This window comes from Rhinopithecus bieti, unplaced genomic scaffold (assembly GCF_001698545.2).
Source record: "Rhinopithecus bieti isolate Rb0 unplaced genomic scaffold, ASM169854v2 scaffold_17861, whole genome shotgun sequence".
In the NCBI taxonomy this organism is placed as follows: Eukaryota; Metazoa; Chordata; class Mammalia; order Primates; family Cercopithecidae; genus Rhinopithecus; species Rhinopithecus bieti.
Window position 1 is genome coordinate 3928023 of NW_016809830.1, and position 15315 is coordinate 3943337.

Here is a 15315-nt window from a genome sequence, read left to right on the forward strand (position 1 = left end):
GGTGGTACATGCCTATAGTCCCAGCTACTCAGGAGAGGCTGAGGCAGGAGAGTCACTTGAACCCAGGAGGCAGAGGTTGCAGTGAGCTGAGATCGCACCACTGCACTCCAGCCTGGTGACAAAGCGAGACTCCATCTCAAAAAACAAAACAAAACAAACAAACAAACCTTAAGAAAAACGAACAAAAATAAAACTTAAATATGCCTACTGCCAAGATTAGTTGAAAAAAGTATGGGATGTACTAACATTGATGTAACTGTGGCCAGTGTTCCACTGAAAGTTCAGAGTCTAAACACTTTAGAGGTTCACAAGTGGAAAGCTGTATTTGAGAGTTAACTAAAGGCTAAGAGCATCTATCAGCCCCTATTAACTTTTTTTTCAGTCCTCCACAGGGTAATTTCAAATACATCTGGTAGAGGCTGTACGTAGGATTTCACCAAGTATGAAAATATCCGTGCCATATTTCAGCTCTGAGCATAATAGAAAGCAGATGCTGTATGTAGTAGTCCAAGTTTGGAGCACAAAAAATACTATTGCGATTGAGAGGAAGAAATCAGGACCAGTTATAATGGACCTCATGGCAATATTGGCCTTTGGAAATCTGCACTCATCAGAAGGCCTGGATTATTTCTGGAGGTAAGCAGTTTTTAATATCACAACTATACAATTAAGATATCTTCATTTTGAAGAGAAAGCCCTTTCTTTCGATTAAATAGCTGAGCAGTCTAATATTTCCAAAATTTCAGTAGTAAAACACAGCAACCACAAATGCTCAATAAGCAGAAATCTCTGCTAATTCGCATATTTCAGTCATTTTGACATATAGCTATTCTAAATATTAAATATAAAAGGTTGAGGAAATCTTACCTAATTCTACCATATTTAGATTCCAGAAGTAATTTTATATTATACACATATAATATGCACTCAATATTTCAATTACCAAAATTTTCCCAACTAGAACATAATTGCTAAGTTTTATGTTTCTTTTTAATCATGTTGCCTCTAGTGTTTTACTCTCTCTAAAATATTTCATAACCCATCTCACAGAATTAAACCGTTCCCATAAATGGTATTTTATCTTGTTTCTTAAAGAGAGGTTTGAGTTCAAAAGATGAAACATGGTGTTTGGATAATTTTCTTTTGACATTTCCAAAACACTCCTCAATGAAACAAGTCCGGATTATGTGACCACTACTTCTAGTCTTTCAAAATTTGGGACACATTAGGAGGCTACCTATTTTTCCATCCTAAAAGGAATTTCTCATTAAAAATTTAAGAGCTTTTCCTCGCAATGAACTGACCGCGATAGTCAACCTGGATGTATCAATAACAATTATTACCAAACAATGAAAAACTTACCCTGAAATAAAATTCTTCATTCCATTTTGGGTTCAGCGTCTGGAAAAGAAATTATCTTGTAGTATCTTTTAGGCTTTCAAACATTAGCAGTTACTAGTATAATACAGTCTACATATTTGCTTAAACATTTTTTTGATTAAAAAAAGCTAAGAGAAGCATTTAGTCAATTATTTGAGACTAGCGTATAAACCAAACTGGAGGGGAAGGGAATGTATTTATGAAACAGATGCTTCATAGATATGAAACCTTAAACTGCTTCTATCACCAGAAGGAAAAACATCAGAGGCCTGGAGTCATCGTGAAAATATAAAAAATTCCTTCAAGAAATTAGCATTGATATGATTATTCTACCAAGAAGGAAATGAACTTTGTTGATTTTCCTCTACCTGCTACAAATCTGTTTTGCAGAGTAATGAAGCAGGTGGGGGAAAGTTGAATATGTTCATTGTTTATATAAATATTGAAATCTTAACATTTTATAGAGACCAATACTGAGGATCAGATTTTATAACAAGAAAAAAAGACCAAATATAAACCAAAAGTGAATTTTTTGTTTCTCCAAAATAACCAGGTTAAAACTACTTGTCTTCAGTCTTCCTCTCCATTCATCCATCTGTTCATCTTTCTATCAATCTACTTAAATATACATCTCACAAGGAGATGGCAAGGATACCTTTGTCCTCAGCACGGAAGAAAGGACTGCCAGATATCCCCCAAAACTAACAGGATGTACGTTCTAGGAAGGAAGACTGTACATGTGTGTTTGTGCATCTGCACATGCATAAGCCTTTTAAACACAGCTCTTAAAATTGTATGTAAAATCGGAGACTGAAAATCATCACTTCACCAACAGCGATGGATATTTTTAGTCAAAATGATACTTATCTTTATCAATCTATTTCCTTTAATAGATCAGTTCAGGGAGATGGAAAAAAATCAATAGATTGCAACATAAAAATAGGAAACACAGAGCTCACACAATACCCAACCGGCTTTTTAAAAAATTCAGCACTTTCCCCACCCACAACTCCACAGTGAATTCAATCCATAATGGGGTTCATGCTTTTTTCCTGTGTGAATGAAGCCAAGGACGGTAATGAGCGAGGGGAGGGGAGTGGAGCAGCAGGCCTGGCCTGCCTCGGGCTGTAGTCCCGGAGGGCAGCTTCATGGAAATGCACATGGGAAATGACAGGCGAGGAAAGCAACAAGACAGGAGAGCACAAAACGAACGGAGAACCAGTCACAACACCACAACGAGAGGAGGATGATGAATGCAGCAAAGGCATACGAACCAGGAGGTGGGCAGCAGGAGAAGCAGAGCAAGCCCAGCTACAGAGCTACACCCTCGACCGTGGAAAGACAGAGAGGAGGACCTCCCTTTCGAAGGAAATACATTGCAATAGCCCCAATCGCCAGCTTTGGTCCTGGCTCCGTATTCAGCAGGCAATCAAGTTTCCCAGCTGCCTTCCTGGTGAGCCTTCTAGACAGCCCCCACTCGCCTAGAAACTAAACCAGCAACAACGCCTAACACAGGGAACAATGGCCTCCGTCCCTCGCAGGCATCCTCCCTGCTAATCAAAACACCGGCTCCTGTTTGCAAAACAGATTTTTAATGCCAGTCCCAATGCCAAGTGGAGGACACACTGCAGTTATGGTTCCTTACACAAAAGGACCTGGCCGTCTGCATGGCAGCAAGACAGTTACAATTTTTTAAAGCACTCATGCTGCCCAGAAAATGTTCAGCAAAGTGTTAGACTACCTAAGCACCCGCCTCTAAAGGTGGTAAGGAAAAAAATCATAGTAACTCATAAATAATACTAAAGCACAGATGAAAGGGGTTTGCTTTGTTTTATTGGGTTTTTTTTTTTTTTTTTTTTTTTGGAGACAGGTTCTCATTCTGTCGCCCAGTCTGGAGTGCAGTGGCATGATTACGGCTCACTGCAACCTCAACCTCCCAGGCTCAATTGATCTGCCAGCCTCGGCCTCCAAAAGTGCTAGAATTAGAGCCACCAGCCACCGCACCCAGCCAAGTATTTTAAATAGAGAACATGCATCTTCAATAAAGCCTCCAAATACAGGGTAAAAATATTTACATATATATACACACTACATATGTCTATAAATACATGCAGTTAGGCAAATTAAGACATACTTATCAGCCAGGCATGGTGGCTCACGTCTGTATTCCCAGCACTTGGGAGGCTATGGTGGGCGGATCACCTGAGGTCAGGAGTTCCAGACCAGCCTGGCCAACATGGCAAAACCCCGCCTCTACTAAAAATACAAAAATTAGCCGGGCATAGTGGTGCACACTTGTAATCCCAGCTACTCAGGAAGCTGAGGCAGGAGAATCACTTGAACGTGGGAGGCAAAGGTTGCGGTGAGCCGAGATTGTGCCACTGCACTCCAGCCTGGGTGACAGAGTGACACTCCCTCTCAAAATAAATAAAAAATAACTAAAAGACATACCTATGGAAACAAATTTTTAATGAAATCATGTACAAAAAAATGAGGAAAATAAGATATATACATATATGTATAGCTTTATTATTAATATATTTTCTCTGTTTCTATGTAGCTAACCAAGTATTTTGCTTCCTTTAGAAGTAGTTGTTTCAAGTTAAACTATTCCTTGTGTGCCTACCAATTCCACAAACAGCTCCATTTCATTAAATGTATTTTAAATTACTTTAAGTTTCTTTGTGAAACATACAAAGACAAAAACAAATCCTTGTTTTTGCTGTATTCTGTGCAAGAAAAAATGTTACAACTTATGACATTTTCAGGATACTGTTTTTGTAGGCATTTAAGTAAAAACCTGAATCGCTATCTTGGGTTAGTACTGAAAAGTCTTGGAAAACTTCTAGATTTAATACTGAAAGATGCTTAAAATGAAAATACAGTATAAAAGATAAAAAGTGGGCTGGGCACAGTGGCTCATGCCTGTAATCCCAGCACTTTGGGAGGCCGAAGCAGGTGGATCACCTGAGGTCAGGAGTTCAAGGCCAGTCTGGCTAACATGGTGAAACTCCATCTCTACTTAAAAAAAAAAGAAAAAAAAAAAAAAATTGGCCAGGCATGGTGGTGGGAGCCTGTAATCTCTGCTATTCAGGAGGCTGAGGCGGGAGAATCACTTCAACCAAGGAGGTGGAGGTTGCAGTGAGCTGAGATCACGCCATTGCACACCAGCCTGGGCGACAGAGCAAGACTCCATCTCAAAAAAACAAAAGAAAAGAAAAAAGATAAAAGTGATGCACTTGTATACGGCAGCTCCATTATAATCTCATGGGACTATCACTGTGTAAGTACTCCATCCTTGACCAAAAGGGCATTATGCAGCACATGACTGTGCATAACTGGATTAAATTATGACTTAAATGAAGTTTGGTTAAAATCGACACCTACCTTTTTAATTGTTTTTGTCTGGATCAAAGCAAGTTCTCTATTCTCATCTGCTACGTACAAAGAAAGTTTCACGTACGGATCACTGTAAGAAAATATTTCAGATTTAATAGGATTATACTTTTCATTCAAAAGAGAAAACAGTGGAACCTAAATGAAAATGCAAATATCAGTTAAAGTCTCAGCTTGTATTATTTCCACAAACTAAGCAATAACCTTTTTAACATATCTACTAAGTCAATACACTTGGAGTAAAGTTCCTATCAAAACCAGTGCCAATAATGTTTACTTAGAAGCCAAAAAATATATATAATTTTAAAGACACATTCTGAAAAGATTATAAGAAAGATTAAAAGGCACACAGATTTTGTTCAGACTTTACAAAATTCAGCTAGAAAATTTAGTTTAGGTCTTATCCATATTCTTATTCCTAGCGTCTAGGTAATTAGTGGAGGTAAAACAGCCACTGTTCACATGACCCAACACCTGCCATTTTACAGGAGTCACTTTCCAGGGGAGTGAGGCTCAGGCTTCAGCATATTAGATTCACCTGAGGGAGGGGGTGATTAAAACACAGATAACTGGGCCCCGCTCCCAAATCTGAATTCAGTCCGAGGTAGAACCCAAGAATCTGCATCCCTAACACGTTCCCAGTGATGCCAAGGCTTCTGACCCAGGAACCACACTCAGAGAACTACTGTTCTAGATGGCATTTGAAAAGAGTATTTTCTAGCTACAGAAACTAAATTTTCAATTTCCAGCCACAATCTGTTGCTTATAAAAGAGCTCAAGGCCTGATGGTCTTGTTACCTCCAGAGAATGTGCTGTGGAGATGCGTGCAGAACACACGTGCACACACATGCACATACAGAATCCCCAGTTATAAAGAATGCCATAAACTCTGCTGCTATCTCTCATTTTTATGCCTCTCAGCTATCATGATTGCCAGCTATTACATAACTGCAATAAAGAGCTAAGCATTTCCTGTAATAAAACATCCACATTCTTCCACTGGTGGTTCATTTACCTCAGTCTGTATCCCTTGAATAGCTCACAATAATTGACACATGCAGCTGGGGATTGTGGGTGGGATCCTTGGGTGTGGGACACTGTATCTTCCAGCAGTAATAAAGAAGTCAGGTGGGAATACATAACATCTTGAGTGCTCATCCAGGTAGGTACTAAGGTATGATCAACTCTATGAAAGATCGACTAAGAAACTTCCTGAAATAAGAGTTCAGCCTGAAGACAGAACCAAAGGCCAACGCCTTGGAGCTGGCTACAGGACAGTAGGACGTAAGCTCAAGGGAAGGAGAGGGCTGGGCGCAGTGGCTCATGCCTGCAGTCTCAACCATTTGGGAAGCTGAGGCAGGCAGATCGCTTGAACCCAGGGGTTCGAGACCAGCCTGGGCAACATGGCAAAACCCTATCTCTACAAAAAAATTAAAAAATTTTAGCTGCGTGTGGTGGCATGCACCTGTAGTCACAGCCACTACAGAGGCTGAGGTGGGAGGATTGCTTGAGCCTGGGAGGTAGAGGCTGCAGTGGGCTGAGATCGCGCCACTGCACTCCAGGATGCGCAACGGAGTCAGACCCTGTCTCATTCATTTATTCATAAATAAGAGGAGGGGGAAACGGGTGCCCAGATTGCTCTCAGGCTCCTCCTCCCTTTCAGCTGGTACTTAACTACTCTTAACTTCAGCCTGCTCATGAATGAAATGGGAATGACAATTCCTAACTCAGGCAGGTTTTGCAAAGACGAGAGAAAATCATGTATTAATACTAGTACCCAGCACCATTCCAAACATACAATATAAAAGCCCCATAAATGACAGCCAAGGTAACTGTTCTTTGCTTCCTCTCTTAGGAGATGTTTGAGGTTCTCTGCTGCTCCTTTTGACTCCAAACTCTTGCTACAATGACTGATTTGACACTGATTACCTCACACTACACACTGGGTACCAGGCAACTGCAGCATGCTACATATTCCACGCCTACTCATTATTCATATGGAGGTCCCACAGGATCTGGGTAGAGATGATCAAACTGGGAATCTTACTCACAATGAAGCTCACCAGAATTCATTCTTGGCATCAAGTTACCGTTCTAGTGGCTGCTGTTGATACAACTCAGGGCTAGCATGAATATGACTCTCTAGGAAGCTCAATGCTGTGCGAGAACACGTAGATTAGAAGGCAAATTCTATTTTACAAACTTTTTGTTTTCTCTTAGTGAAGCTGCTTAGACATCATATTCTTCCTTTCAGCCTTTCCAAGGAGACAGTAAACTGGTACTAGGATTCAAGCAACCTTCATTTCCTGAGTGCCTACTATATGCCAAGAAAAGAGACAGGTTCCAGAAACAAAAGACACTGTCCCTACCCATTTGAATGCAGCACAGAGGAATGAAAACATGATTGTGACAGAGTGTGCCAAGCATCCGGGAAAACAGCAGTCAGCAGCAGTAGTCCCTGACTTCCTGTGCAAATCTGGGTACCTGGCCCTACCTCAGATCTGCTAATCAGAATCTCCAGGGTCAGGACCTAGGAGTCTGCATTTACTGAGTGTCTCATGTGATTTCTATGCACTGGTCCATCCAGATACCACTGCCAGATAGGAATCTGAAGGCACACACAGAACCGGGAGGCACGAGGCAGAAAGATCACAGGCAGATCTCCAGTGATTGGCTGGAGCTGGGGTTCCGAACATTAAAAAGCCTGGCATGGCTGCAGTCAGGAGGGCTCAGGGAGAAAAGGCAGCTGGAGAGGGAGTCCCGGCTCAATGGCCACAAAGAGTCAGCCATTCCTGCAGAGCTCAAACCCTGGCTCTTCATCAATTAGTACATGACTTTGGGAAACTTACATAGCCTTTCTGTGCCTCAGTTTTACCATCTACGTAATGGGTATAATAGTAGTACTTCCCTTATAAAAAGGCCATTGGAAAGACAAATTATAATAGTGCTTGACAGGAGTATAGTCAGCACTTAATAAATGTTAGCTGCTGGCTGGGCGTGGAAGCAGGCACCTGTACTCTCAGCACTTTGGGAGGTCAAAGTAGGCAGATCACTTGAGGTCAGAAGTTCTGGACCAGCCCGGCCAACATGGTAAAACCCTGTCTCTACTAAAAATACAAAAATTAGCTGGGTGTGGTGGTGTGCATCTGTAGTCCCAGCTACTTGGGGAGCTGAAGCATGAGAATCACTTGAATCCAGGAGGCGGAGGTTGCAGTGAGCCAAGATTGCACCACTGCACCTGGGCAACAGAGTCAGAATCCGTCTCTAAATACATACATACATACATACATACATACATACATAAATGTTAGCTGCCACCATCATCATCCTCACTGTGGAGTTGTCTAAATACAGAAGAATCATGATCATACTCATCAGGAGGAGGTAAGACAGCAAGCAGTGAGACCCGCTGGAAGGCTTCTGCGCCAAAGAATAAGAAAGCTCTGAATGGAGAGACGGCATAAATGAAAAAGGATTGACTGCTCATCTGAAGGTAGACTCAAAAGAACAAGGTGGCCAACTGAATGTGGCAGGTAGGTGGGTTAGGAGGAGAGGGAGTCCATGCCAACTCCAGGTCTTGGGCCTCTTGACAAATTTTGCCGTTACACACGGAGCCCTAGAATCTCTTCTGCTGCACGTTCGTAACGATGCATTTGTATGTAAGTGCGCAAGGGCCTACCAAATAATGATGGCCTGAACTGTCTGTCCTCAGGGGATCCTAATGATTTAGTGCTATTCCAACAAGAAGTTTGAGCCTTGAGCCTGGCCTCCAAATCCACGTCAAGGTTGGGCAGACACCAAAATGCACCCGGAAGGATCTCAGGTTCCTCAGTATTTTTCACAAAGTAAATAAAATCCAGCAGAAAAACCACTTGGAAGGTTATAGCTGTTCACTTACAAGTAAGACACCTCACTGTCACATAAAAAATTACGCCTGGAAAAAAAATACAAGGGCGACATCGCTTTAGAGATACGAGACATGCCAGGAACTGTGCATGAAATCAATGGCTAGGAAACAGACTCCCTGAACTAAAATGAAGTCATAAGGAGTCTGACAGATGCCAAGACATTCAGCAGGAAATCCGCAGGCACTTGCTCTCTCAGGAGAGGTCACCAAGAAATCCTGGTCAAAAACCCACTCTGATTTTGCAAAATTTCCAAAAGAAAAGCTTTTCAATTATTGTCTCTTTCATTCTCAACATGGAATCCAGTGCTGAAAATTCAGTTCTCTCCTCTGGGCCTCTGCTCCAGTTCTAATAGAGAGACTGCAGGACTGCACTGATCTCAAGTGGGTTTAAAGAATTCAGAGATGGAAATATTATTCAAGGTTCTTATTCCACCTTTATCACCATGAAGCAAAAGACATTGCAGATGAGGTCATCTGTCAGGGAGAGTTGAGAATGAGATTTTCTGGGTTTGCTCCATTGCTCACCCCTTTGGGGACACACTCCACAAGGACAGTCCTCCTACCCAATCATTACTGGGGTAATGCTTAACCCTCTCCATTTGATTCACTGAAGTGTTCCATGTTCTTTCACACCTATTATTTGCTCATTTTTATCAGCATAAACAGTCTTTGCTGAGCTCCACATATTTTAAGGGGGCAGGGTCGTAAGGGGAGAGGGGAGGGCAGGAGTTGCCTCCAAGGGGCAAAACATCAAAGGGGATTACATTCAGTCTGCAGCCAGATTGCAATGACACCCTGCCTTGTCTACCTGCTATAGAGGTGTTCTTGCAAGATACTTGGATATAAGAACAACGAGAAAGGTCTTCATTTTTCAACTGTGCCTCCTGAGGGGCATCCCAACCTTAACCAAAGGAAGCAATAATTATTTGCGGTAAAAAGAAGATTCTCAATATGGCACTGGGACAGCTTGCACAAAGACTGTGTCTTTGCTCCCTATGGGCAAAGAGCAGAGGGCTCATGGATGCTGCATATTTCACAGCATCATACAGCAAATTGAAGATTTAGCTAACCCAGAGAAAGTTGCACTGCAAAACCCAGTTTGTTAATGACAACTTGTTTTGTTGAAGGTTTCCTCATTCTTTTCCACTTTTACTGTTACCATCAAGTGTTACATAATAACGTATATCCTCAATAAAGCAATTAACAATTACAAAACATTTATAAACAATATAGAAAAAATCTAGAATGTGTGAGAAGAAAAATATACATGAATACATGCAATAATACTGAAACTGAAGTTTTTATCTAACAAATTGTCAAAGATTGAAAAAAAGGTAATACTTTCTAAAGAGAGGCAGACATTTAATACTCTACTACCGGAAGGAATAATTATTACAACTTTTCTGGGAAACAACATGGCAAAAGTATCAGAAGCGTTCAAAGGGTTGACCCCTTTTGATTCATCAAATTTATTTCTAAGGATTAATCCCAAAGAAAGAATCCCAAAGAAGGAATCTTTACCAGAGAGGCAGGTAAATATTTACTGCTAAAAGATACTCATTGCAGCATCATATATAATAAGAAAAAATTAGAAGCAAACTTCCAGGCCAATAATTGGGAAACAATTAAATAAATTATGGTACAATCATATATACTAGAATATTACAAACCACTAAAATCATGTTTTCTAATAATATTTTAACATAAGAGAAAATCATGGCATAACATTAAGAAATAAGCAGGATCTAAAATGTGATTAATTCAAATATACATATATATGAAAGTAATTAAGGAAAAGAAGGCTAAAATGTTAATAGTCATTCTCTCTAGATGATGTTTACAAATTATTTTGTCATTTATGGTTTGTATTAAGTTTCTACTGTGAGCAAGTACTACTTTTATGAGTATAAAAAAGTTACGAAAAAACTAATAATGGTTACACTTCAATGAGGTACTGAACCCTGTAATTTCATGGCCAGCCCACATCTCAATAACAAACCCTAAAGGGCTTCAAATATTTTGTTTGCCCAGAAAATTGACTTAAGTAGATGACTACTGAAAATTTTTGAAAACAAAATGTACATATCTTTCAGCCCAAGATTTACTGAAAGGCAGAAGCGTATTTTAAAATACATCACTCATCACCAATACTGGCAATGAGCCACTACTCTTAACTATGTACGATTTTCCAGCAAATATAAGAGATTATATTACTGGGTTAGATTACAGTCAAATGCATTCTTCACCTAAGCAGCTAAAAAATACATTAAACTTTATTGCTCAGGCATAGTCTCTGAAACTGCTGGAAAAACACACTTTTGGATACTTCCGTTATGATGGTTTTGTTGTTTGGAGCAACTAGTGGTTTACCTGCATTCTAAAACCTTCCCAGCCACTTAAGTCTTGAAATCTCTAGCCAGGACCAACTCTGGCCTTGCAGCCCCCTTGCCATCCATAATTAGTCACTTGAGGGTCCCAACCTTGGGTCACAGAGACCCCTAGGAGCCAGGGAGCAACTGTGTGTGCATCTGTCTCTAACACATATAGACATAGCTCTGATGATAGCTATATAGCTATCTATGTAGGCATCTACATAGAGATCATCAGAGCTGTGGATACATGTGTTGACTAATAAAATATGTGCTAATAAAATATGTACTTTGTTAATATGTGGTGACTAATAAAAATATTTAAATATTTAAGCTTAAATAGTTTGTTAAAAAATTTTGTTCCCTTATCTTTTGGCAGTAAAAATGTTGTTCAGTGGAAGTTACAAAAAGGAAAGTTTCACCAATAAATTACTGAAATATCCATTCAGTCACCAAAGAAAATGACAATCTGTGACTTGTGTTTATCGCCAGCATATTCTACTGTGCCTTTTCTCCATATATATGCAACTACCACAGGTAAAGAAAACAGCTTTTTCTTTTATGCTATTAATAATAGAGCCAAGAGAGATAGCAAGTCATAAGGTTATAAGGAAAGGGGGAAACAAAAACTGTTCCCTTTTTGGAAACTGTTTCACAATTGATTTTATTCCTGGGATAGTCAAGGAGTGTCCACCATATACAACGGACTGTGGTGGGCACCAAAGTGTGGGGCGGGGAATAGAGGTAAACAGACATAGACCCTGCCCACAAAGAGGCCATCTACCCCTCCTCCAGAGGAACCAAAATCGGACAACAGTGTTTCTAATGCAGATTATACCTTTGTGAAAGTTGGCTATATATATTTAGAGCTCAAAGAAGCTGATAAATGACGATTATTATTGTTGTTGTTGTTGTTATTATTATTTGAGATGGAGTTTCGCTCTTGGTGCCCAGGTTGGAGTGCAATGGCACAATCTTGGCTCACCACAACCTCCGCCTCCCAGGTTCAAGCGATTCTCTTGCCTCAGCCTCCCGAGTAGCTGGGATTACAGTCATGCGCCTGTACGCCAGGCTAATTTTGTATTTTTGGTAGAGACGGGGTTTCTCCGTGTTCGTTAGGCTAGTCTTGAACTCCTGACTCAGGTGATCCATCCACCTTGGCCTCGCAAAGTGCTGGGATTACAGGCGTGAGCTGCAGTGCCCAGCCAATGACAATTATTTAAGGATGATCTTAAATGTAGGAAAAACTATGAGCAATGGTCATAACTTCCAGGATCATTAAGCAGCTTCTGGGTGCCAGCACCGTGCCTGGTGCCTCAGAGACATCATCGCTCATCCTTACAACAACCTTGACAAGGAGGATCTTACAGCCTCCCTTTTGTGGATGTGTAAAAGAAAAGGAATGGTTGTAAGACCAGGAGGCAAAGAAAAAAACTCCAAGATGTGATCATGTCAGTCAGTGAATGTTTCCTCTCAAGAGTGAGTCTGGCAGGACACTGAGTGACCAGAACAGCCCACCTACTTCCCTCATGGTTAGAAGAAGAAACGTTAAGCCAACCAGCACTTCACAAAACATTCTTTTTTTTTTTTTTTTTTTTTTTTTTTTTGAGACAGGGTCTCGCTCTGTCACCCAGGCTGGAGTGCAGTGGCAAGATCATGGCTCACTGCAGCCTCAACCTCCTGGGCTCAAGTGATCCTCCCACCTCAGCCTCCTGAGTAGCTGGGACTACAGACATGCACCATCATGCCTGGCTAAATTTTAAAAATTTTTTGTAGAGACGAGGTCTCACTATGTTGCCCAGGTTGGTCTCAAACTCCTAGCCTCAGGCGATCTTTCTGCCTCTGCCTCCCAAATTGCTGGGATCACAGGTGTGAGCCACTACACTTGGCCAAAGACACATTTTTATTTTTATTTATTTTTGAGATGGAGTCTCACTCTCTCGCCCAGGCTGGAGTGCAGTGGCACAATCTCGGTTCACTGCAACCTCTGCCTCCCAGGTTCAAGCAATTCTCCTGCCTCAGCCTCCCAAATAGCTGGGATTACAGATGTGAGCCACCAGGCCCAGCTATAAACACATACTTTTAATTGTTTAATTATATTTTATTCTTTTTGTAATAAATTGGCTCCTTCTATCTCCAATTTATAAAGTACACAGCCTTAAAAAAAAAAAAAAAAACACCCACAGAGACACAGATTGCACTGGAAAACAAGTATGGGGACAGACTTCTGAACTAATTATTCCCTTGGAACCCTGAAAGTCAATTCCTTGACCAGTCTCACCCATGTCCTTGCAATCAAAAAGAAAACAGTTCTGGCCAAGCCCAGGAACTATGATCATGATGTCAAAATGGAGGCAACACTGAGCTGTGTCTAACTGAAAAAGAGAGCAAGTTCTGACGGCACTACTCAGGGAATTCAGCCTGGATTAACTAACCAGGGAAAAAAAGATGCTTACTTTTAATTAATTTTGGCAGTCATTGGTTCCCAGGACTTTATTTCTTCTGTCACCGTATGCTCCTGGGATGCCAGGACTAGAGCTGGGCATACAGAGGCACACAGTATTCCCTTTGCATTGCAGAGAGGGACGCTGCTGAGCACCTATGTGTGTCCAGTGCTCAGGGCAAAGGTCTAGCCAAAGGAGACACTATTCAAATGAGTAAGCAACAATAAAACCTGTTAGCAGTGCCACACCGAGAGTGGGCCTGACAGGGTCAGTGTACCAGACAGACGGTAAATTGCATGGTAGAGCTCACTGGTGTACAATTACGTGCACTGGTAAACACTTCCTGTGTACTTAAGCATCAACCTCTTTGCCACTGAGTGTTTATATGAGCCGAGCACTGTCCTAAGCCCTTCCTGTACAATCTTTGAACACATTCTAGGCTTCTCGGTGGGGGAGTAACAATGGTGCCAGAAGTATCTTGGGAACTTACTCTACACTCAGCTCAGTTCACACTGCAAAATCTGACTTGATTCTCACAGGCAAAACTGTCGGAGGGAAGGGATTCCTCCCTCACATGGAGTTAACAGGGGATGTGGCAGCTTCTAATATCTAAACAGGCAGCCCCCCAGGTGATACCCATTCAGTGACACACCTGTTGCTGACACACATTCCCAGGGGCACCAGGAAAGCCCTGAAGCAAAGATCTTGAACTTGGCACTGGCCTGAACACCAACAAAGAATGGAACAGCTCATCTTGACCCATTCTCTATCTCATAAGATGGGGAACTATGTCCTCCCAGTATTTCAGAATGTGACCTTCTTTGGAAACAGGGTCTTCACAGAGGTAATCGAGTTCAAATGAGGTCACCAGGCAGTGGCTCATGCCTATAATCTCGCCCCTTTGGGAGGCTGAGACCAGGAGGATCCCTTGAGCTTAGGAGTTTGAAACCAGCCTGGGCAACATAGTGAGACACTATCTCCACGAAATTTTTTTTTTTTTAAACTGAGCCAGGCATGGTGGCACACACCCATGGCCCCAGCTACTCAAGAGGCTGAGGTGAGAGGATTGCTTAGGCCAGGGAGGTTGAGGCTGTAGTGAGCCATGATCATGCCACTGTACTCCAGCTTAGGTGACAGAGCAAGACCCTGAGGGAGGAAAGGAGGGAGGGAGGGAGGAACGGAGGGAGGGAGGGAGAGACGGAGGGAGGAAGGGGAAGAAGGGGGGAAAGGAGGGAGAAAGGAAGAAAAAAAAAGAAAAAAACATTTTTAAAAGTATGAATGAATGAATGAATGAATGAGGTCATTAGGTTGAGCCCTGATCCAATATGACTGGTGTTCTTATGAACAGGGGAAAGGTAGACACAGAAACAAACAGGCACAGAGGAAAGACGATGTGAAGACACAACAAGAAGATGGTCATTTACAGGCCAAGGAACACAGAGCACGCTGGCAAACCTCACAAGCTAGAAGAGCAAGACAGGATATTCCTGTAGGGCTCAGAGACAGCAGAATCCTGCTGACTCTTAATTTCAGATTTCTAAACTCCAAAACTGATAGAAAATAAATTTCTGTTGTTAGCCATCTAGTTCACAGGGCTTTGTCATGGCAGCCCTAGCAAACTAATACTCCATTAAAGCCAGCCTTTTTTGGAAACCCCTGGGAACAAATGTGTTACAGAATTCTGACTTTTTTTCTCACTTTAGAAAGATGATTGGTATGGTTTGGCTGTGTTCCCACCCAAATGTCATCTTAAATTGTAGCTCCTAAAATTCCCACGTGTTGTGGGAGGGACCCAGTGGGAGATAATTGAATCGGGGGG

General features: G+C 41.6%; 1 protein-coding gene across 9 annotated transcripts in view; it reads right to left on the reverse strand.

Moving 5' to 3' along the window:
* Positions 1-15315, reverse strand: part of NEDD4L (NEDD4 like E3 ubiquitin protein ligase) — a 377737-nt gene that overhangs the window by 158928 nt on the left and 203494 nt on the right. For all 9 annotated transcript variants that reach the window (XM_017890470.1, XM_017890463.1, XM_017890461.1 and 6 more), the window contains 2 exons: positions 4768-4849; positions 1363-1401 (listed from right to left, as the gene is read on the reverse strand). In XM_017890470.1, the coding sequence (XP_017745959.1) occupies positions 1363-1401; positions 4768-4849 (121 nt within the window). The remainder of the gene's footprint in view (positions 1-1362; positions 1402-4767; positions 4850-15315) is intronic.